The sequence below is a fragment of the Hippocampus zosterae genome, chromosome 5, assembly GCF_025434085.1.
Source record: "Hippocampus zosterae strain Florida chromosome 5, ASM2543408v3, whole genome shotgun sequence".
NCBI lineage: Eukaryota > Metazoa > Chordata > Actinopteri > Syngnathiformes > Syngnathidae > Hippocampus > Hippocampus zosterae.
In genome coordinates this window covers 12,289,686-12,311,516 of record NC_067455.1, presented here as the reverse complement: position 1 = coordinate 12,311,516, position 21,831 = coordinate 12,289,686, and the positions used below count along the sequence as shown (strand labels likewise).

Genomic DNA, 21,831 nt, shown 5'->3' with positions numbered 1-21,831 from the left:
TAATTCTCTGAAGTCTTTATTGGAAACAACTCATGCAGCTTTACATATGTGGCACTGTTGTAATTCATATTTAACACAAGGGCTGATGGTACGCCCACACCCAAATTCAACCCTTTAGTTGGATGACATGGTGCTGCGAATCCAGGAGTTGTAGTTGCAGACCTTAGCGTAAACACCGGGCTTGTTCCTCTGGGCGCAACCGTAACCCCAGGACACGACACCTTGAAGCTGGCCGTTACACACCACGGGGCCACCCGAGTCTCCCTGCACAGGTACCAAATACCATATGTAAGCACCACAGGCTTGAGAAGTTCACTTCAAAGAATCGGTGATCTTGGTGCTCGTACCTGGCAAGAGTCTTTGCCTCCCTCCAGGAATCCGGCGCAGAACATGTTGGAGGTGATCTGTCCAGGGTAGGAGCTCCTGCAGCTGCTGTCGCTCAAGATGGGGGCGTCCAGGCACCTCAGACGGTCAGGGTAGTTGTCTGAGGAGGACGAACGGACACACGTGAGTGCTTATACATGAACAAGTGGATCGATCCCCTTTTAGGGTTTTTCTTTTTTCGACTGACTTCCAGAGCCGCTCATGTTGCCCCATCCAGAGATCAGACAGCGGGTGCCTGAGCCGGCACAGCTGGAGGGCAGGGACACGGTGCGAACGTAGCTGTTCAGGGTGGCGGGCTTGCTCAGCTTGATGAGCATGATGTCGTTGTCCAGGTTGCGGCTGCTGTATCTGGGATGTCTGATGACCCGAACGGAGTTGATGAACTGCTCCGTGCCCTCGTTGACGGCGATGTTGTGCTCACCGAGACGCACCTGGATGCGGCTGCACGGAAACGCACACGGCGGTGATGCCGAGTTCAAAGTCCCACGCAAGTTTCATGTCGGTTGCGTTACGACTTACGACTTGTAGCAGTGAGCAGCAGACACCACCCAGGTGCTGGAGATCAGGGAACCTCCGCAGAAGTGGTAGCCAGAGTTCAGAGACACCTGGTAGGGCACAGAGTTCTTTCTGCACTCGTATCCACCAACAATCTTGTCGTCCTCATCATCAATGGGAGCAGCAACTGCAATGCAAGCATCACATTTTTACCTACAAAAAAAAAAGATCAGTTGCCCACAGGAGATGGGCAAATACTCACAAGCTGCAGCACACAAGGCAAGGACAATGAAGTACTTCATGACTGTGTTCTGAAGTCAGTGGACCGACACAGTGGAGGAACAGGATTGGTGGGTTTATATACCTCTGAATTGTCGACTCTGTCAACTCTTTATCTAAGACCCACTCAAGGACTTTCCCATGTACTGTCCAAAATGATTAAACATTATCCCACCTGGGAAGTGCACCAGCATGGTTTAAGATAATTTCCATTGCTCCTTTCTAAATGGACACAGATGTAAATAGAAGTACTGAACATTACATACGGATGAATCGTTTTGGATACTGCATCGCCCCCGTTTTTATAATTTAAAAAAACAAACAAAAAAACTACAAACTGCTTTTTCTATTTGCATGGGTTGTCTTTGTAACACATTGAAATTGGCTTGGTGATGCGGGATCCTCGGTTATAAATGTGCACAAAAAAAAACTCAAATATTCTTTGACTGCACTATGAATTCATCAGAAGCATGCTCCACACCTTGCTGAGCGATGATGTTGACATCTGGTCAACATTGGTGTGCTGAGTGGATGAGTAGTAGGACACTCTTGATGAGCTCAAGGTGACATCGATGTGTGAGAGGCTCTCCGGTTTGTCCTGATTAGATCGAGTTCCTTGTCCGGCTCTTTGAGGCACATTTCAGCCTGTTGCTCAACTGCTTGCCTTCAATGATCTGATTCATCTTACTCAGGTGGATTTTTGTGACATTTACTACAAGATTAAAGACATGATTGCATATTTATCTTCCCCCCTGGGGTCATTATACCTGTTCTCTACATATTCCTTCACCTTCTGGACCTTCCTCTTTCACTCCTTTATCGTTGGCTCCATTTGGGGAATCTGCCTCTGCAGCCAAGTCTTCTGAAACTTATTCTCATCTGCTAAAGGTACCGGATCATGTCCCCAAGTGTTCTCGACACTAGACACAGAAATGCACCAGGTCATCCATGCAGAAAGAATCACAAATGCTGTTTTGTTTCTTGCATATGGTCCTCAACATCTTCAAGTGAAGGGTGATGAAGGCAGCATCAATCTGATGAGGCTGCACATGCGTGGCACAGTAGGACTCCAAACAGATGAAACAGGTCTTCATCTATCTTTCTATCTATCTATCCATTTATCTATCTATCTATAGATCTGTGTGTCCGTGTGTGTGTGTGTATATATATATATAAATATATATATATACCGGTATATATATATGTGAAGTACATTTGTAGATTGTAAACAGGCAACGTATAAATACTATAATGCTAGTGTACAGTAGAGGACACAATAAACAAACAACAATTTTAGATGGTTATATTTATATTTATTTATATACTTTTTGTTCTACTTCTTTTCTGTTCTTTTCATAATTTTGCTGCTGTAAATTGGGAATTTCTCCATTGTGAGACAAATTAAGGTTTTCTTATCTTATTTTAAAATCCCAGTGGTTTCAAGTATTCAAATAAAATAAAAGTTTTACAACTATTTGTTTAAATTGTTCACGCAGCCTTTTGTTACTAGACATTAATGTGTGATTCAGCATCATTGTGACAATGTGTCAATGTAGGTTTCGGATTGACATACATTTATCAATATACTATTTTGCCCAATTTATGAAAAATAAAAAATACCACGTTTTACAAAAAAACAAAAACAGACAGAATACACTGTTTCCCCTAATTTCAAGAAGTCTTTGCAAAGAAACATAAAAACAAGAACGTCCGAACTGCGATTGGCAGCCGCGCTACCTAATGACGTCAATGGAGAGCGACGGTCTCCGGTTTGTGTACCCGCCGCGGAGATAACAGCCGCGTCGATTGTGTTTTGCCTTCCCCCTCTCTCCTCCGCGCCTCGTTGTCATGAGGTAGGAATAACACCACTTTTGATATTTTAAGATTAGTAGCTGCAACCCTTTTGGTGCCTCTTCCAACACGCGCCTTTAGCAGATCGTGTGTTAGCGTATTAGCTAGTGGCTAGCTTCTTCCTGGCTCTGTCACCGTGTCAACGTCTGCCCAGTGCGCAATTGTTGCGGTTGTCGTGTGGTCCAGATTACGCATCGATGCGCCGTATTGCAAAAGATTGCCCATTATAATCGTCTGTTTTGTTTGTTCGTGGTGCGTTTATTCAGCGTGTCACGTCTGTTTGTTGTCTTTTAGCGTCGGAGGGGATCCTCAGGCTGGGATGATGCAGCTCTGTCAAAACAGCTGGGCGGTCAGGTGAACACAACAGGAGCCTATTTAAAAACGTTTTTTTTAAAACACAGGGGTTTTACAAATTAGGGTTTGGGACGTGGACATGCTTTTATTGGGTGGTTGGAGTAAACATGGAATTGTTATTTAAACAGGCACACAGATTTTTGATCCACACACATGGATCAAAATGTGTGCTTGGGTTTATGTAGAGCGCATATGCAACCAAATCTCAACCCATGTAACTCTGAAATTGTTACTGTATATTTATACAGCTGCAGCTGTCCTTAAACTGGTTTCAATGGCTTGAATAGTTTAATATTCAGTAATTAAAGGGGAATTAATAGCTCTTTAAATTCTGCTCTGTTTCCAAGATGACTGATGCAGTGTAGCATGAGCTGGAATTTATGTCGGCCCTTTTGGTGGCACACCACTAGTGGGTTGTGCATTTGCCTCTAAATAGCTACACCACCACTATCGTATCACTATTACCGGTATATAAAGCATCAATAGTACACAAAAACGCAATCCAGCCGCATGTCACTGTACCATTTGCATTATCACGAGAGGTTCAGAATGAGTAATTATCTAATAACAGAAACTCAGCTTTTAAATTAAATACATCATACCCAGTATCGTTGCAAATTATTAAATCACATCACTACAGATGTGGTTGAACATGACTTGCTGTCACCACCCAATTGGAGAATGGAAAAATGTCCTGTGAGGATGAATAAGTATTCTGATTGGTTACACAGTGACGTGGGCCAGCACTACATATTGTGAAGACCCTGGACAGATTAGATTGACAGGTACCACATATGAGTTTGAAATCTGATAGGATCAAAAAACAAATCTAACATCTACTTACACAACAGGGAGCAGTGCGACCAAGAGAAATGCGAATAGGCTGCTGGGCATGGAACAAATCTTAGAATTTAGGTTGTAAATGTTGATCAGAGATTCTGATAGTGTTTAGCCTGGCAGAGAAGGCCTAGCTGGCCATGACCTACCACAACAACAGTGCAGTAAGTTTATAATGTCTTAGACAGTAGCTCCAGTGATACCCAGTTCCGGTGTTAATGGGGTCACACTCGTCAGCACCAGAATTGACCGTCCAGTCAGTTCTACGCTAAAACCGGCCCCTGACCCATGACGGAGTACTGCGAGGACGGGGGGCTGCTGTATGAGCAATCTCCTCCCATGCACATCAAAGTGGAGTCTCCCGAGGGACACTCCGCAGGGGGGGCTTCCGACAACGGCTTCCCCAGGGATGACGACGACTCAGAGGGCAGCTGTGACCAGAGCAGTGGACCGCACGGGGGCCTGCCCTTCAATGTGGTAGTGGTGCACCCCAAACTCATGGCGCCCGGCATGTCCTCAGATGACCTCTTGTCCATTGAACAAAGTAAGCCCATTTTCATATTTAGTATACTTTTTGAGAGGAAAAAGAGCGCTTATCAGGACTGTAAATGCATTTTTACAGGTGGGGCCATCAATTCATACTCTACACGGTGTATATGTGGCACATGGATACTGTACATTAACAAACACAAATACAGCACGACGGCACCTTTTGTAGAACAGTCAAGTATGTGCTGCTGGACAGAAGCTAACACTTTTCTGTGCAACCAACAAAACTCATGACAGCTCTCCTTACCTTTCAGTTTTGATGTAGTGTTCGGTGTGTGGATTGTTACTACGTAGTTTACCCCACCTAGATACATAACAGTGGGACACCACTGGTTCATTCATAGACACATGTTCAGATATAGTCAGAACAATGTTTCATTAATTACTTGAGTCACAGTTGATGGGTAGGCAGGCGCACCTCGCAGATAACTATTTGAATACAAAAAGTACATTTTCCATATTTCCTTTAGGGATTATATTGGTGTTGTGGGATTAGTTAGAGCTGTTTGTTCATGCAACATTACCATTACCAAAATGTTTAATGTGAGGTCACCAACGTTTTTGAAAATGAGTTACTTTTTTTTTTCTTTTGCAATACAAACTTTCATACAAAGTAAAAAAAATCCAGATGAATCAATGGAAGTACTTGTTTGAATAACCAATTCTAAAAAAATATTCAATCATTACAGCCCTGTAATTGATTAATTGAGCATTCCTACTTGACTATTTAACACCTGTGTTTGTGTTGTCGGTTGTACCCCAGACAGAGCTATGTCCGCTGCACTGGCTGCCAACGGCGCAGGCAAAAGAAAAAGTCGCTTCAGTGGCGCAGAGCTGGAGGTGTTGGTGTCCGAGGTGACGCGGTATGAAGGAGAGCTGTTCGGCCCGGCGGGGAGGCTCCGCCGACGCGAAAGGGAACGCATATGGGCGGGAATCCTGGAACGCGTCAACGCCGTGTCCAGAGTCCCGCGTACGCTTCGGGAGGTCAAAAAGCGTTGGGATGACCTAAAGAGGCGCAATGGCGGTCGGCTGGCGGACGCCCGCCACCGAAGCTGGTCTCTGCCCTCCAGCAGAGCGACCATGCTCGGACAGTCTTCCCAGTCCAGCCCCAGGCTTCAGCATGGCAAGCAGAAGCAAAACTCCAGACCAAAGCCCACTTTCACGTGCTTTCCTGAGTCGGACACAGGTAAACTGGATGTCTGTCTTGCTACGATCAGGAATTTTGAAAAGAGTACAAAAAATACTGCATGACTGAAGCCTTGTACAAGGTTAGCATTTGTTCCGTCTTGCATACAAATTTGGTTTACGTTGCCACCCTAGGAACAGCACTTTTCAACAGAGGGCTCCTCTATGAGAAATAGTACCCATTTCATTGCTTTCAATGGTCTTTTTAGTCGCTGAATCACAAGATTACATTGTTGTTTTTTTCCGAAATGGCTTTAGTTTTTGAGATTTTCCATATTTAGTTTTTTAGGCTGAGGCTGTATCTTTTCAGGCATGCTCATACTGTATTCCTGTATTTTTGACAATGGCCATCGTTGTCGCAGAGAGTCGTCAATATGCCAATCATACTTCTTGTGAAAATTTTCCCAAATTGGCAAAGATTAGCGATAAACAAATGCAAAGTCAGGTGACGTTAAAGCACAGACAGTGCTTTTAGTCACGATCAACATACATTTCGTGAACTGTCAAAACACATTAATTAACAATCACTTCATTGTCAAGAAAACTGGCGCTAATTCAAAGAAATGGATGCAGAAGAATTTCAGTCTCAGCACTCCAAAATGACCCTGATATGCTATGAATATATTTGCCACTTGAAATTATTTGTTGTTTCCTCTTAAACTTGGTGCATTTAGTTTTTTAATCTTCATTCGTTTAGATAATTGGTCTATTTTATGAAACGTAACATTTTAACAATTTGAATAATTTTTGTGCTAATTTTAGCGAAATACTGTAAGTTATAAAATTCGTACTTGAGAATGACTTGTTGGCGGTAAAATACATTATTTTACTTTTTTTTTCATTCCTCAATGACCAGGCTCTTCGGTTCATTAAAAACAAGTGTGGTTCTTGATCGCAAAAGTTAGCACACCCTGTGTGTGGGAACCTTGCTTCAAATTACCTGCTCACAAAACATATTTTGTGTTCATGTTTTCAGGTTTTGGAGGAGATGGCTCCGAGAAGGATGCCTTGGACAAGGATGATGACAATCCAGAGCACGATAGAGATGTTGGGGTTCCTGACTGTGAAGATGAAGACAACAGCATGGAAGACAAACTAGGCCTCGGATTAGGTCTGGGCATCGGCGCCCCTCCGACCTCAGAACGATGGCTGCCTCCCTCCCCGCTGTACAGCGCCCCTTTTCTCAACGGCAGCCCGGAGCCCAGCAGTCCCCAGCCGTCGCTCGGAGCACAACAGGGACCTCTGGAAGCCCCGCCGCGCGGCTCCTGGCTTGAAGATGAGCTACGGGGACTGGGAGAGGCAGCGATACAGCTCGGAAATCGCGTAGACAAAAGTTTGCGGGAATTCGCCGACTCTTTCCGACAGGACATGAGAACACTCGTCGCATCGCAAGAGGCGTTGGCGCTCAGTCTCCAGCAAAACAACGTCCTCCTGCAGAGGCTTTTGGGCGTGCTGGAGGCGCAGCAGCAGCAGCAGCAACAACAACAACATCACGTGCAACAAACGCAGTACTCGCAGGTATCGCAGCAACAACACGTCGAACAACATTTACAGCAACAGATTGAAGGACCACAGCACACGGTACAACAACAGAAACGACATCAGGTCCAGCTCCCTCGGCATTCTGGCAGCCCTTCTCCTGGAGCCATGGTTCCTTCCCCGTCGTCACCCGACCTACAAGCCACGTTTCCCTCGCATCCACCCACAGGCGTGAACGGGTGCGCGCAGAAACCGCGGCGAGGAAGAGCTTTCGATCACAGGCGCAGGAGACGACGCTGAGGACAGGAGGGACCGGGTGACAGTTAAAAGCACACACTTTGCATACTTGATCAGTAAGGATGTGACAGTGAATCTTTTTTTTTTCTATCGCTATAGTATTTGGAGTTTTGCTTCAGAAATACCAATTGCACTTGAAAGTTGTCCTTAGAAAGAACTATTAGACGTCAGCTTATAGGGTGGCCTTAAATTCAACTGTACATATTCTTTATGCTATTAAACCTCCTGACGACCGTCATCGAGTTGAGAAACAACTCGACCACTTAAGACATACTTGCTCCGTGTCTAGAATATACTCGAGGTGCTGGTGTTTACGTTCATGCTTTTCAAAAGAGCTTGTACTGTATTAACAACATTGTCATGTAATGAAATGTCTAACTTTTGGAGAGTAGTATGGTTAACGGTTAGGGCTTAACAGTTTCGAAAAATAATGTTACAGAATTTTTTTTTCCCCTCTCAATATTTCAAGGTCTTCTTGACGTGTATTTTTTTTTCAACAAACAAGCAATTTAAGCAAATTAATCTGTAATATCAGATTTATTGCACTTGGTCTGAGAGGTTAACTCCACTCAACTGTATTTATAACAACCACCGCTGTATAGAAAGTGCTGTACATGGAGCAAAAATAATTCATACAATAAGCAATTAAACAATAATAAAAATAACAGTGCAATACACAAAAACAGTAAAACTAGAAATCGAGTCTCATACCGAGTAAAAATCCAAAGAATTAAGATGAGCAGCGAGAGGGCGCTTGCCTAACGTTTAGTGGGAGGTCATTCCAAAAGAGGGACCAGCAACGGAAAAGGCTCAATCCCCTCTGCGCCTCCGCTTAGTTCTTGGTATGTACAGTGTATTGTGTATAGTGGGCCAATGAAGGGATGCCAGAGTAGGCGTTATGTGCTCCCTCTTATGATTACCAATCATGAGGCAAGCAGCAGTATTTTGGATCAACTGGAAACTCTTAATGGAGGATTGGCTGACTCCAAAGTAAAATGCATTACTGTAATCCAGACGGGATGTGACGAAGAAATGAATTACCGTACTGTTTCAAAGTGTCCTTGAGAAAGGAGAGGATTTACTTTAGCCAGCTCCGTAAGATGAAAGAAGCTGGATTTTACAGCAGCATCAATTTGCCGGTCCAACTTAAAATCACTGTCCATTTTAAGACCCAAGTTCGAGACTGTTGGCTTAAGATAAGGAGCCAGGGGGCCCAAGTCCGCAGGATTGAATGTACAAGGGCCACTGGAACCAAACACCATCACTTCTGTTTTCTTTTGACTGAAATTCAAGAAATTCAGTGCCATCCAGGTCTGGATTTCCTCTTGACAGGATAAACGTGGCCTCAGCGAAAAAGCATCTTTTGAATGAATGAAAGAAAGAAATAAATAAAGCCTACCAACATGATGCAGTTTTCTTCCACATTGCAGCCTTTGCGATTTGAAAATTGCATTTGATGACATTGTGACTGTCAACTTGAATTCGATTTATTGTTCAGCCCTAATATAAACAACCATACTACTCCCAGAAATATGAGAATATTCAGCTTTCAGGTGAAATTTCATAATGAACCTCGAGTGCACTCTTAACTTTTTCAGGTGAACATAATTAGACCTTTTCTGAAGTTTTCAGTGCACATGTTAAACTATTTAATGTTTCATATCGATTGTTCAATTTTTGACAACATGAGACCACGATGACCCCTAAATATTGATGAGCAGTACCTTGCCATGGTGAGGGTTTAAACAGAGTACGGGGAAATGACCATGAGCTTTTGAGTTCATAACCAGTTTGCAACAGAGACACTGCAGGAGTCACAAAAAGACCTAGAAATCGATTATCTGTCCATTCATGGATCAAACACCTGTTAGGGATGTTGCCAATAAACTGCTTTTGAAATGTTATCAGTATAATGTTCACCTGTAAAGTTGAGAGCGCCATTCTGAAATTTCACCAACCAGCCCAATATGCCTCACTTTTTGTGCGAATTTCAACTGCTATTGTAACTACATGCCTGTGTTTTAACAGTTTCATGGTGAATACTTTTTCAGCTTTGGCAACACATTAAAAATGTGTTGATTTCAATGCACTCTGAGAAATTAAAAAAAGCAGCCGTTTTTGCTCGTATGCACCATCAAGAAAGGCTTGAGGCTTTCACATCACAGTCTGCTCGAGTCAAATTTTTAGGGTGGAAATACAGCATACTGTACATAAATATGTAGGGCAATTATACACCTGCATGCAGTGCAATTTGTGTGTAGATTGTTGTCTATAATTGCATATTGCTATCATATTTATAGTTTTGCAGGAGGTATATTTTGTAGGTATATATAATGTATTAACACACAAATAAAAGTAAGACTGGTCGCTCACCTGTGGAGTTTGCATGTCCTCACTGTGCCTGAGTACCGGTAATCCAGTTTCCTCCCAAATTACAAAAACATGCATGGCAGGTTGACTGGGCACTCCAAATTGTCCCTAGGCGTGAGTGTGAGTGCGGATGTGGGTTTTTATTTTTTTATTTTTTTATTTTTTTGGTCTACGTGTGCCCTGCAATTGTCTGGCAACCAGTTCAGGGGGTACCCTGCCTACTACCCAAAGACAGATGGGATAGTCTCCAGCATTATATTTTCTGTCATTTATCCAAATGACATTTAAAATGTGATTTGTAACATACTTAATTTCAACTCTTCTTGACTTCCATACTTATTTTCAGCCACGTTGGAGGTACAGTATGCTTTCCCTCAGACTGCTGACGAGTTTTAATTTGAAAATCGACGCGCGGTATAACGCCATTTCCGCTTTGAGCTGCGTGATTGACAAACCTTGGTGCTGTCTTCCACTAGGCCGTAAGTCCAATAGGGGGAAAATATGGCGACCATAACCGCAACGCAAGTCTCTGAAATGACGTGAACTTTCTAGTGAGGAAGTAAAGCACTTTCCACAATGCAAAACTGACTTGGTGGCACTGGCAAATACTATTAATTCACCCGCAGGGCGCTACAGTGGCAACGACGACATATGTAATTCATCGGAGCCAAAAATGGCCGAGTCCCGAGGAGATGGACCGCGGAGGACCTTTGACTTCTCCGAATCCGAATCCGAGGACGACTCGGAAGAGAATGGTACGTGCTGTTGAGTTGTATATTACTGTGAGCTTGAGCCTTCCCGAAAAGTCAAATATAGCCCATGTTTCGTGTCAGAGGCGGTATTTATTTTTGTCTTGTTAAAAAGATGTAAAAATAATTTGATTTCGTCCATCTCAACGCTAAAGCCTACAGTTTATTGCTAATATTTTGCTGTGTTTGTCGCAACCTTATTATAAATCTGCAGGCAACTCATAAACATGTGGTTAACTATATCTACTTTAAATTAAAGGAAGTACATACAATACAAATTTAATGTTAACATTTTAACATCAATAGGAGTATTTTTCTCGAGTAAATGCTAAGCTATGCTTACAAGTCAAAAACAAACTTAGTTAAAACTGAGAAAATGTGTCATCTTTTTCTGCTTATCAACTGAGTCGCAGGGTTACGCTGCGAATTGGTCAGACCAATTAGCTTCATGCTGTTGATTCAGCTCTCCTTTTTTCCATAGCTGCCTGAAAGCGTTTAAGAAACACAATGTGGATGTTGAGAGACAAAATTTTCGAGCACAATTGGTTACTATTTAAAATGTGCATTAAACAAAAATGTTTTTAACACAAGGAAGATACACCAACAAAATCATACAGAGCGCACTCATTTCATCAGTTAGATTTAATACATTAGGCAAATTAGTAGGGACAAGGAAAATATATATTTTTAGGGGATGTGTCTGTTCTAAATACTTTTTTTGGAATAACCTTTACTTCTTTTGCAATTACATTTATTCTCATGACAACTATCATTTACACAAGTATGTGGATATTGAAATTTCATTTGGGGCATTTCAGTAATGGCATATAGTAATTCCTATCAAACTACAGTAGTCCCTTGTAATTTATCATTTCATCATCAAATTCGGCCTGTTTGTACATTTATTTGTTTTGTATCGACTTGTTATTTTGTTTAAATGTATCAACGTTTGTTCAAATTTTCAGTTTTGGAGATGGCTGAGAAAACGCTCCCAGGAAAGCAAGCACTTTCTGACGCTGAGGAACTATATAAGAAGGCTGATCGACCAAGCTCTGCGAAAGAACTATCTGAGGATCGACTGGAAAATGTGTACTCAATAGATTATGTGATTGAAGAACACGGTGAGACTGACAATGGGCAGGACATTGATTCAACAAATAAGCATGAAAAGTTTCGTATGGTCTGCAACGAATGTGGAACGTCCTTCCCCCGCCGTGAGATGTTCTACCTTCACCGCCACTATCATGCAGACAAGGATGAACTCGTTCCACTCAACTGTTTAGAATGCGGACTTTCCTTTAAGGATCGTCGCAGCCTCATGAAACACAGACATGTGCATCAAGAGGAGCCAAAGTATGAGGAGGAAGCTCGTTTTCAGTGTGCAGAATGTGACAATTTTTTCCCAACGGCGCCAAAACTGAGGCGTCACCAATGCACCGATACAGATGACATGCCTTATCATTGTACGTTGTGCCGCAAAGAGTTCATAGTAAGGTGTGCTGTCGCGAAGCACATGCTCCACCACTCAGAAGAGGGCAGCTGGACGTGCAACGAGTGTGGTCAAAGCTTTCCAGACTACAGGACATTGCGCTGCCACCAGCGATGTCACCCTGTCCTCAAACCCTTCGAATGTCCAGAATGCGGCCTGTCTTTCACACACAGCTCCGTCATGGAAGCCCATCGGCGCAAGCACACTGAGCGACTCCGCTCTTTCCTGTGTCCCATTTGCGGCAAGACCTTCACATACACAAGTCTGGTTCAAGAACGCCAGAATCTGTGCACCAGCGAGACGCCCTTCTGTTGTCCTGATTGTGGTAAGAAATTTACCTTTGTTCCAAACTTGAATGTTGTCACAAGCTCAAGCTGCACGAAGCCAACTATCTTTCCTGTGCTGAGCAGCCCACCAAGCAGACTCCCGTGTCTGCACCGGCGCAAGTTGTTGCAAAGAAAAGAGCCGCAGTGACGAATTAAAACGTGCTTTTAGCTGTCGCCTTTGTCTGCAGAAAAACAGCGCGCCATCCAACCTAAGAGCCCGCATGCAATTTCATGAAGTGGAGTGCAAGTCGCACGAGAAAAGCTTCAAGCCACATCCAGAGATTGAAAAAGGTTTGGGACAAGGTTACTCCTCGCCACACTGCTCTTGTACTCATTGCGATGAGATCAGTTTAGGATGACGTTAGGAAAGATTTTTCTCGTGTCACTTTTCTACTGTTGTGTCTTATCGTCATTTATCAACTGCAGCAAACTGTTGAATCACAACATCGGGGGAAGCTTGATTTGATGGGCAAAAGGTTTCACTTATCAATTTTATGCCACCAGATGGCAGGCCAACCAACAATGCCAGGAAAGGAATGAAATACATTCTCATCTTTGATTACAAAAGCACGTTGCAAAATTAAATTGAAATTAATCATGAGGTGGTTGAATGCAAACATTTTCATGTAAACCAGTGACAGACAACCATTCACACGATCAGAAAGGTGAACGTACCATTACACAGTCGGCGACTACTTCAAGCTCCTTAGTTAACAAAACACATTTGCTGCTCATGTGTGCAGGTTCTGAAGGAGGGGGGTCCAAGTAAGAACTTTTTGGGACAAGGATGATGGCAATCCAGAGCACAAAAGAGATGTTGGGCACCCTGACCGTGAACATGAGGCATGGAAGATAATCACGGCCAAGGATTCGGTCTTGGCCTCGGAGCACCCCCAACTTCAGCATGATGGCTGCCTTCCTCACCGCTGGACAGTGCGCTTTTCCTCAATAGTAGGCCAGAACCCGGCAGTCTTCAGCCATTGCTCAGACCACAAAAAGGTCATCCGCAAGCCATGCCATGTGGCTCCTGGCTTGAAGATGAGTTATGAGGGCTCAGAAATGCAATGATTTAACTTGAAAATCATGCGGATAAGAGTTGCTGACTGTTTCAGTCAGGACATGAGAAAACTTGTGTTGAGGTGCCATTGGCACTCAGGTTGACGCAAAACATCGTCAGGAGATGCAGCAACAATACATACAACTAATGCACCACTTGCAGACATTGCGACAACAGTATCGTGAACATTTACAGCACAAGATTGAAGTAAATAAAAGTTATCAAATATTGGCAAGTTGTAATACCATTCGGGTTATCAAAACACTTAATTTTTATTATCAGCTTCATTTTTGCACAAGGGGCATTTTAAGGACCCCCCCCCCCTCCCCCAACAAAACAGCATCTCAATTGCAGATGAGGGGGAAAAACTAAATTCATCCTGGCCTGAGCACAAAAACTGAGTGAATTTTTTCAGTAAAAAACGAAAGATAGGGATGTGAATCCCAATTTTCCAAAATGTGAGGGTTCTCTGTACCACAGCAACAACAATACAGGTATCCACGTCAGCTTCGGCTCATTCTGCCTTCAGACAGACCCTCAACTGGTGCCTCGGAAGCGTTTTGAGTTCTTAAGATTGTCTAGATTTTATAACTGCATATTACTATCACATTTTTAATTTTGCCATAGCAGTTTTTTGTTGATGTTAAATGTATTTAATTGCAAATAAATGTAAAATTGGTTGGTCGTTTGGGGAATCTTGATGTAGATTATTATTAGGAAATATTATGTAGGACAGTATGGACGAGTAGTGAATAACAAGTCTAAGTGTTGAGTTTTGAATCTACTCTGGCTCTGGACTTCACATTTTCTGATTGTGCTTCCGTAGGGATTCTCTGGCTTTCTCACACACACTAGCAACGCCCATAGTACGTTAATTGATAGCCAAATTGCCAGAAGGATGAGTTCCCCAGCTTTTGGGTTTAGGGGATGTCTTGTAAACCTTTTTTCCTTAGGACTCCATTATAACAAAAACACCAATTTAACTTATTGTAAACACCATTGGTACCCCTAATCGCGAAGAATTATATTTAAAAGTAGAGTTGATTACATTTGATCAGTTTAACGTGTTAAAATGTGTGTATTTAAATGTTGGAATTTGGTAGCTAGGAAAAATGCTGCACATCAAGTGAAGAATTGATGCTTGACACGCTGGTACGACAGATTTATATAGATTTTAATTGGCCCCACTGTAAGGTACGGAGGAGTCATTTGTGTGTTCGTGTAGTGCGTCGCGAACATGTAGATTTACCCCGCCCCAAACTTGACGATATACTGTACTCCAAATAATTTTAATTATGTAACCCCGCCCCAGAGCGTGGCTGGCTCCAGTACACCCACGACCCTAGTAAGGAAAATACGTTATAAGTTAATCGAATTGAATGAAGTTTGCATGTTCCGTCATTTTCGCATGATCAAAAAAATATGCATGCAGATGTTTGAATGTGAGTGCTCATGGATTTTTTCTAAATGAGCCCCAGACTGGTTAGTGACGAAAACGGGTTGTGTCCTCCACTTCCTCCCTTGCCCCCTTGACCAAAGTCACATGGGATCGGCCCAGACCCCCTCCCCTGCAAACCGCAAGCTGAATGAGGACAATCTCTCCATAAAATATAGGCAGATGGATGGTCGTTCCAATCCTCCAAATCATGTTTTAATTTGAAAGATCGTAGCTCAACGTCACTTCCGCTTTCGTTCGCTGAATTTGGTGAGACTGCTGCTCGAGTCCATGCCAGGGGTTCATGGGGGGAACATGGCCGCCATATCCCCACCGGAGTCTCCGCAACGGCACAACTCCCCGGTGGAGGAAGTCCAAACATCAGGGAGCAAGACTGACTCGGCGGAACTGGACGGCGACGCTGACCAGACAGAAGAAAATACACTGGATCAATCTCAGGAGCGTCAGAGTAGCGAGCACAGTGGTAACAACAGCGCCTCCCTGCCCGGCCATTATAAGGTTATTGAGTCGGGGGCTGGAGGCGGCCAAACATGTAATTCACCGGAACCAAAAATGGCCGAGTCACCAGGAGATGAACAGAGGCCCCTTGACTGCCCCGGAGACGAAGGCAACGGTGAAGAGGATCAATCCCACACGGAAGAAAATCGTAAGTGTACTCTAACGGTGGTGTTAGACTGTAATTTACTGGTAGTTTAAGCCTTCCTATTTCCTACTGCTTTCGCCCAAAGTCTAGTTGTACACTGGACTGTACAATCAAGCTTGCACGACATTTTGTCACAGTTTCTTTCTTTTGGCTCTTAAACGAATCGTTTTGTATCACTACTTTAGATTTTGTATCAACATTATCCATCTATATATAGAGAGATGCATGTAGAGTTGTTGTTTGTGTTTCTTTGGTCTGTTTGTAACTGGGAAAGTAAATCCCTTGTGTTTTTTACATATTTGGCAAACAAATCCGATTTTTATTTACCTGTATTTATTTAGTTAGTTTATATGTTCATAAAACTGGCTCTCATTTCAATTTCCAGTTTCAGAACCTGCTGAGAAATTGCTGCCAGAAACTCAAGCTCTTCCTGGTGCAGAGGACATTCATGAGAAGGTTGAGGATCCAGTGGAAGATGTGGGCTCGATAGAGTATGTGGTTGAAGACCACGGTGAGGGTGAGAAAAGGCAGCACAGTGAGTCCTCATCTAAGCCAAAAAAGAGTCGCATGGTGTGCAAGGAGTGTGGAGTATCCTTCCCCCGCCGTGAGATGTTCTACCTTCACCGCCATAGTCATGCACACAAGGATGACCTGGCTCCCCTCACCTGTAAAGAATGCGGCCTTTCTTTTAAGGACCGTCGCAGCCTCATCAAACACCGACATGTGCATAAGGAGCAGGAAGAGGAGTCAACATATGAGGACGAAGGTGTTTTTCAGTGTGCGGAGTGTGACAATTTTTTCCCTACGGCGCAAAAGCTGAGGGTCCACAATTGCAGTGATCCAGATGACAAGCCTTATCACTGTTCGCTGTGCCGCAAAGAGTTCCATTTAAGGTGTTCTGTCGCCATGCACATGATGAACCACTCTCATGAGGGCTGGACGTGCGAGGAGTGCGGTCGAACCTTCCGGGAATACAAGAGATTGCGCTGCCACCAACGATGTCATCCAATCCTTAAACCCTACGAATGTCCCGAGTGCGGCATGGCTTTCAGATACAATTCCGTCATGGAAGACCACCGGCGTAAGCACACAGACCAACTGCGCACATACCTGTGTACCGTATGTGGTAAGACTTTCAAGTACAGCAGTCTCCTCCAACAGCATCAGTATCTGCACACTGGTGAGAAGCCCTTTCGCTGCCCCGATTGTGGTAAGAAATTTGCCTTTGCTCAAAATATGAGGGCACACTGTCGCCAACATAGACTGCACCAAGCCAACGGTATTCCCTGTACCCAGCCCACCAAGCCGACTCCCTTGTCTGCACCGGAAACGGTGCAAGTGGTGCCAAGGAAAGAGAATGCACGCCCGAGTGAGGAAGCAAAACGCACTTTTAACTGTCCCCTTTGTCCCCAGACATGCAGCTCACCGGCCAACCTGAGAGCCCACATGCATTTTCATGAGGTGGAGTATGAGTCACAAGAGAGAAGATCCCAGGCGCCCCCAGAAATTAAAAAGGTTTGGGATAAAGGGCACACGTGTCCACACTGCCCATGTACTTACCGCGATGAGATAAGTTTACGATTACACGTGTTCAAAACCCATCAGAATGTAACGCAAGATTGGGACAAAGTGTCCATTTCCTCCCGAAAAGAGTTGAGCTCCGTACCCAGTGGAAATCTGCAGGTAGAATGCAAAAGCGATGACTTCCCCCCAAAAGATTTGAGCTCCGTACCCAATGAAAATCTGCAGCTGAAATTCAGGCCGCACAAGTGCCCCGAGTGTGGCAAAATGTTTCGCCATCGCTCAGTGTTAGAGCTGCACATGCGCATACATTCCAAAGACAAGCCTTACCAGTGCAGCGTGTGCGGCAAAGGCTTTCGATTCAGCAGCTACTTACAGCAACATATCATCATCCATTCGGGCAAGAAGCCTCACAAATGTCCTGACTGCGGGAAGGACTTTGCCTTCCTGCAGAACATGAGAACCCACCAGAAGCTGCATCAGGAAAAACCCTTCCGCTGCACCAGCTGCCGCAAAGGCTACAGCGACGAGACGCAACTGCAACACCACATGCGTTCGCATAATGGCGAGAAGCCTCACAAATGTAACTTGTGCAACAAGAGCTTCGGCTTGGCGTATCTGCTGCGCGACCACCTCAACACGCACACTGGAGAGCGACCCCATCTCTGCAGCGAATGTGGCAAATCTTTCTCCTGGTTGAGCAGCTTGTTGGTGCACCAGAAGATCCACACTCGCAAGCACCAGAGTTTTAGTCCGCTTAATTCTGCCGCCCCGGCCGGCGGGAGGACTCGAGGCAGAGGGAGCAGGGGAAGGAGAGGGGGGAGGCTGACGTCGGGTATGTCTCGATCAGTCGAGGGGCCTCCTCCCTATCCCAATTCAGGGGACATGCCGCATTCTTCCATGCTCGCATCTCAAGAAGAATTGCAAGTGAGGATGAAGAAAGAGGCATTTCTTTCTGAACTACACCCTCCACCTGTCCACTGGGAGTTGGACGGTGACGGAGCAAAGCCGGTCCCCTCGTCACAGCCGGCAGAGCTGATTGACAACTCGTCGCAGCCACGCCGGCACAGTCAAGAGAGCACACCCTCCTCCCAAAAAGCCCCCCCCTTGGGAATCGACGGAACGGAGAAACACGGAGAACCCACGGCCACGACGTCGACTTCCTCTGGATCTTTGCAGCATGACTCTCGCAGAGTGTCGTCCTTTGTGGACGGTGCGGCCTTGTGGAGCATCCAACCTCCTCTGTTGACTTCTCCAAACAAGGTCACTCAAGAACTCCAGTCGCCCAGATGGCCAGGTGCCCCTGTGCCGAAAGCGGAGACTTTGACGCTTCCTATGAAAGAGGATGGAAAAGTTTGGGATCCTCAAGCAATAACGTTGACTGTTAAGCAACCTGAGCAGCTCTGGATAGAAAGTGAGTCACAAAAGCAGAGGACTTCCGGTGTAGCAGGTGCACCGTCCTCGGTTCAGGTAGACCAAAGCATCCCCATTCCAGTATCGACTGCTGTTGCTCATGGGCTCGGTAGCACTTTGTGGGGCATTCAAGCGCCACTGGGGGTTTCGAACAAAACGACCTCCCCTCAGAAACTTGTGAAAAATCAAGACTTCCAGCTACAGCAGAAGCAGGTGCCGACTGCTTGGGCCACTTTACCAAATCAGACTTTGACACAGAAACTTCCCATCCCCATGAATCCCTTTGCCCAAACCATTGGCACAACAGTGTGGGGCTTCCAAAATAATCCTTTGGGTCCTCCGCTGCTTCTCACCGGGCAGCTCAAACCTGGGAGCGTACAGACCCTGCAGCAGCAACCCATCGGCACGGCCAATCAGATCATCCTAAACCAGTCGCCGTCTTTCTTCTCCCAGGCGCTTGGCACCCTCCCGACCCTCGCTTTGCCCGGTACTCACTCTCTTCACGCCGTTTCGGTCGGTACACTGGCAAGACCGTCGCTCCCAAATATTTTCTTCACCCCTCAGGCTGTCCTGACTGAGAGGCCACCCCTGCCACAAACTCCGGCCCTACCTCAGCTTGCCACGCGGACCGAAGCTCACAAACTCGCAGCCCGTTTGCCTTTTGCCCCAGATCGACTTTTGCAGTGCATGATTTGCGGCTGTTCTTTCCCCCGGGAGCTGGATCTTCAGTTGCATTACTTGCAACATGCACAAGGAAAAGCTTAACATTGTAACGGTAGCAGCAAAGCGTGATTTATTAATTTGTTACTTTTTCTATTCTGTTGAGCCCCATTTCTCTGGCGCTCACTTGTGGATTTTGACCAGCTGACTTGGTTGGGCATTAGAAGCCAAAAGAAAAAAACGGAGTTAGTTCTGCTGCACACTTTTTTAATTGTACTAATTCACTCTAAATAAGACTGCTGAGACTATTGTTGTGGTTAGAAACAGTAGTTGTTTTCTTCTTAAAAATGCTTTTAATATGCGCGTTGAACAATTTCTCAAGGGTGTGGACCAATTGACCATTTTATTTACTGCCAATAATGTTTGCGTTTTAAAAGGTTTTTTAAGTTGTACATTTTTGGTCCTGTCTTGAACCATTTCAGAGGTGTATTTCATGTACAGTATACAGTGTGCCTTTTATGAGTACAGTCTGCATGTCTGCTACGCCGGTATTGTAGGCCTAGTTTGTTAGCAAAGTAGACGGAGCAACTCACTACTCAGTGGGTATATAGAACTGTCCTCCATTTATGCTGAAATACTGTTTATGGAAATATTGAGGTACAGTTGACATGACAACTCTACACACGCCTGTTTAAATGCCAGATTTTTGTGATGCAAAAAAAAAAAAGACCAAGACCAATCATTTCAAAACTGTTTCTACCTTTAATGTGATGTCTAACCAATAGAACTGAGAAAAAAAAAAACATTTTAAGGGAGTGGGGGATAGACAATTGAGATAATGTGGTCTAGTAGGCTTTCCCTGACATTTTCTTTTTTTGCTTTATGACAGAAGTCCAAAAGGTTTTGTGCCAACGCTCACTGGTATTTGGAACTATTCAGAATTCCCAAAGAGAATATCCAAACTTAATTTAGTGTTATCACAGGCACCAATGGTGGAAGGTAATGTGCTGTCTCCAATTTAACATCGGGTTTAATGTGACTGGTTTATGAACACAGTACATGTGGGTGTGCAACTGCACTCTTAATTTTATACATGTACTGTATGTCTGGGTCATTTCCGGAATTGGAGGACATTTTGGCTTTCTAGCGTTAGAATGCTTCAAAAATATATCTTCACATTCGGATTTTCTCCTACATATTCATCAACAACAGGTGAAAAACTATCCAAGGCCTGATTAGTTAATCTTAGATCAGTGGTACCATTTTTATTAAACTATTTATTTGGTATGAACAATACCTGTCACTGTAATCACAGTAACAGGGTTTGCAAATCTGGACAAATGTTAGATTTGTCTTGGGAGTATAAGCTCGCTTTTTTTTTTTTGCTAGCTGCTTACTGATGACTTCAGGAGACAAACTTACCTAAAGGTAAAGAACATAATGTAAAAAGAATTGTCTTACTGTGATCAGGCATAACAGGGTTGAATGAGGTACACTGAGATATTCAATCAAGTCTACCTACAGTATGTTATAAAATTATGGAAATAGAAGAGAAGACATACCTTTGCTCTCCCCATTCTCTTGGAAAACTGGTGATGTCAAGTCCACTGTATCATAGGATTGACTGCTTTCTTCTGCCATACTAAAACAGGGTTGCATGCATGTGGTGGGACACACGTTCCATAATTATTTAAAATATGTTTATAAAAACGTGTACCTGCAGTTACAAGAGGAAGCTATGAAACAACTACCTCTAGTATAAAAAACTAATACATTTTAATTTCATTTCAACTGTTTTCGATTTAGTTTCGTCACAGGGTGACAAGCGCAAATTACATTTTAGGGGTACTCCAGACTTCTTTGGTATTTGAAAAGCTATTTTCAATAATTCTTTTCTCTGAGTATTATTAATTTCTTTTTTTTAGATTTGGTCTCGGGTACATACATTTTCTTCGAAACTGCGTGTTTAAATATTTGGTATGTGGATTATTTAGAATTTAATCAGTGGGATGTAAAATGTCTTCCAATTCTCAAATGACCGATACATATATCCGGGCATTTGAACACTTTTTCTCTCCACCATACTTGTACTTGCATCTGAGTTCTCACTTCATCAAAAGTTATAGTCATTAGAAAAGTTGATGAAATGTGTAAATTTCCATCCATAATAAAATCATGGTTCTTTAAGACAATATTTTGATTAATTGGTGCAAATACGCCCTCAAACAAGCAGTCAAACTAACTGCAGAACTACATTTTCTGTCCACTCATTTGAGCAAGGTGAAATATTCAACCTTGCTGTAGTGTATAATTAACAAAATAAACTGTCAAATGTAAACTGCCCGTTGTTCACATACAACGACCCATGATTAAAAAAAATAAAATGTCTAGCTACCCATCCATCGTCTATCCATCCATCGTCCAATAATCTCTTGAC

At 43.8% G+C, this 21,831-nt stretch overlaps 4 protein-coding genes across 5 annotated transcripts; 3 read left to right on the top strand and 1 right to left on the bottom strand.

The window, feature by feature from the left end:
* LOC127600763 (trypsin-3-like) lies at positions 1-1,297 on the bottom strand. The gene is made up of 5 exons (XM_052065554.1): positions 1,142-1,297; positions 904-1,066; positions 572-825; positions 348-484; positions 1-264 (listed from the first exon to the last, which is right to left on the bottom strand). Exons 1-5 carry the CDS (start codon positions 1,179-1,181, stop codon positions 115-117), a joined length of 744 nt encoding a protein of 247 aa, XP_051921514.1. The 5' UTR covers positions 1,182-1,297; the 3' UTR covers positions 1-114.
* Positions 1,298-2,868: 1,571 nt separating this feature from the next.
* si:ch211-261d7.3 (myb-related transcription factor, partner of profilin) lies at positions 2,869-10,100 on the top strand. The gene is made up of 4 exons (XM_052065486.1): positions 2,869-3,011; positions 3,304-4,744; positions 5,513-5,935; positions 6,911-10,100. The coding sequence occupies exons 2-4, from the start codon at positions 4,489-4,491 to the stop codon at positions 7,711-7,713; spliced, it is 1,482 nt and encodes a 493-aa protein (XP_051921446.1). The 5' UTR covers positions 2,869-3,011; positions 3,304-4,488; the 3' UTR covers positions 7,714-10,100.
* A 323-nt stretch (positions 10,101-10,423) lies between these two features.
* Positions 10,424-14,396, top strand: LOC127600750 (zinc finger protein 665-like). Of its 2 annotated transcripts, none has more exons than XM_052065504.1 (4): positions 10,424-10,835; positions 11,795-12,643; positions 12,729-12,935; positions 13,388-14,396. In XM_052065504.1, the coding sequence occupies exons 1-4, from the start codon at positions 10,754-10,756 to the stop codon at positions 13,411-13,413; spliced, it is 1,164 nt and encodes a 387-aa protein (XP_051921464.1). In that variant the 5' UTR covers positions 10,424-10,753; the 3' UTR covers positions 13,414-14,396. The 2 variants fall into 2 exon arrangements, 1 of the variants encoding a protein (XP_051921464.1); XR_007962416.1 differs by having other exon boundaries at positions 10,430-10,835; positions 12,833-12,935.
* Positions 14,397-15,243: 847 nt separating this feature from the next.
* Positions 15,244-21,586, top strand: zgc:66448 (uncharacterized protein LOC327401 homolog). Its single transcript, XM_052065439.1, has 2 exons — positions 15,244-15,803; positions 16,186-21,586. The coding sequence occupies exons 1-2, from the start codon at positions 15,428-15,430 to the stop codon at positions 19,497-19,499; spliced, it is 3,690 nt and encodes a 1,229-aa protein (XP_051921399.1). The 5' UTR covers positions 15,244-15,427; the 3' UTR covers positions 19,500-21,586.
* Positions 21,587-21,831: the final 245 nt, after the last annotated feature.

Coding starts and splice junctions, on each gene's coding strand:
- LOC127600763 (XM_052065554.1), bottom strand. CDS start 1,181: ATGAAGTACTTCATTGTCCTTGCCTTGTGTGCTGCAGCTT. Junction 826..903: donor GCTGCTCACTGCTACAAGTC/GTAAGTCGTAAC, acceptor GTTTCCGTGCAG/CCGCATCCAGGTGCGTCTCG. Junction 265..347: donor GAGGCAAAGACTCTTGCCAG/GTACGAGCACCA, acceptor GTACCTGTGCAG/GGAGACTCGGGTGGCCCCGT.
- si:ch211-261d7.3 (XM_052065486.1), top strand. CDS start 4,489: ATGACGGAGTACTGCGAGGACGGGGGGCTGCTGTATGAGCAATCTCCT. Junction 4,745..5,512: donor CCTCTTGTCCATTGAACAAA/GTAAGCCCATTT, acceptor GTTGTACCCCAG/ACAGAGCTATGTCCGCTGCA. Junction 5,936..6,910: donor CTTTCCTGAGTCGGACACAG/GTAAACTGGATG, acceptor TCATGTTTTCAG/GTTTTGGAGGAGATGGCTCC.
- LOC127600750 (XM_052065504.1), top strand. CDS start 10,754: ATGGCCGAGTCCCGAGGAGATGGACCGCGGAGGACCTTTGACTTCTCC. Junction 10,836..11,794: donor GGACGACTCGGAAGAGAATG/GTACGTGCTGTT, acceptor TCAAATTTTCAG/TTTTGGAGATGGCTGAGAAA. Junction 12,936..13,387: donor ACATCCAGAGATTGAAAAAG/GTTTGGGACAAG, acceptor TCATGTGTGCAG/GTTCTGAAGGAGGGGGGTCC.
- zgc:66448 (XM_052065439.1), top strand. CDS start 15,428: ATGCCAGGGGTTCATGGGGGGAACATGGCCGCCATATCCCCACCGGAG. Junction 15,804..16,185: donor ATCCCACACGGAAGAAAATC/GTAAGTGTACTC, acceptor TTCAATTTCCAG/TTTCAGAACCTGCTGAGAAA.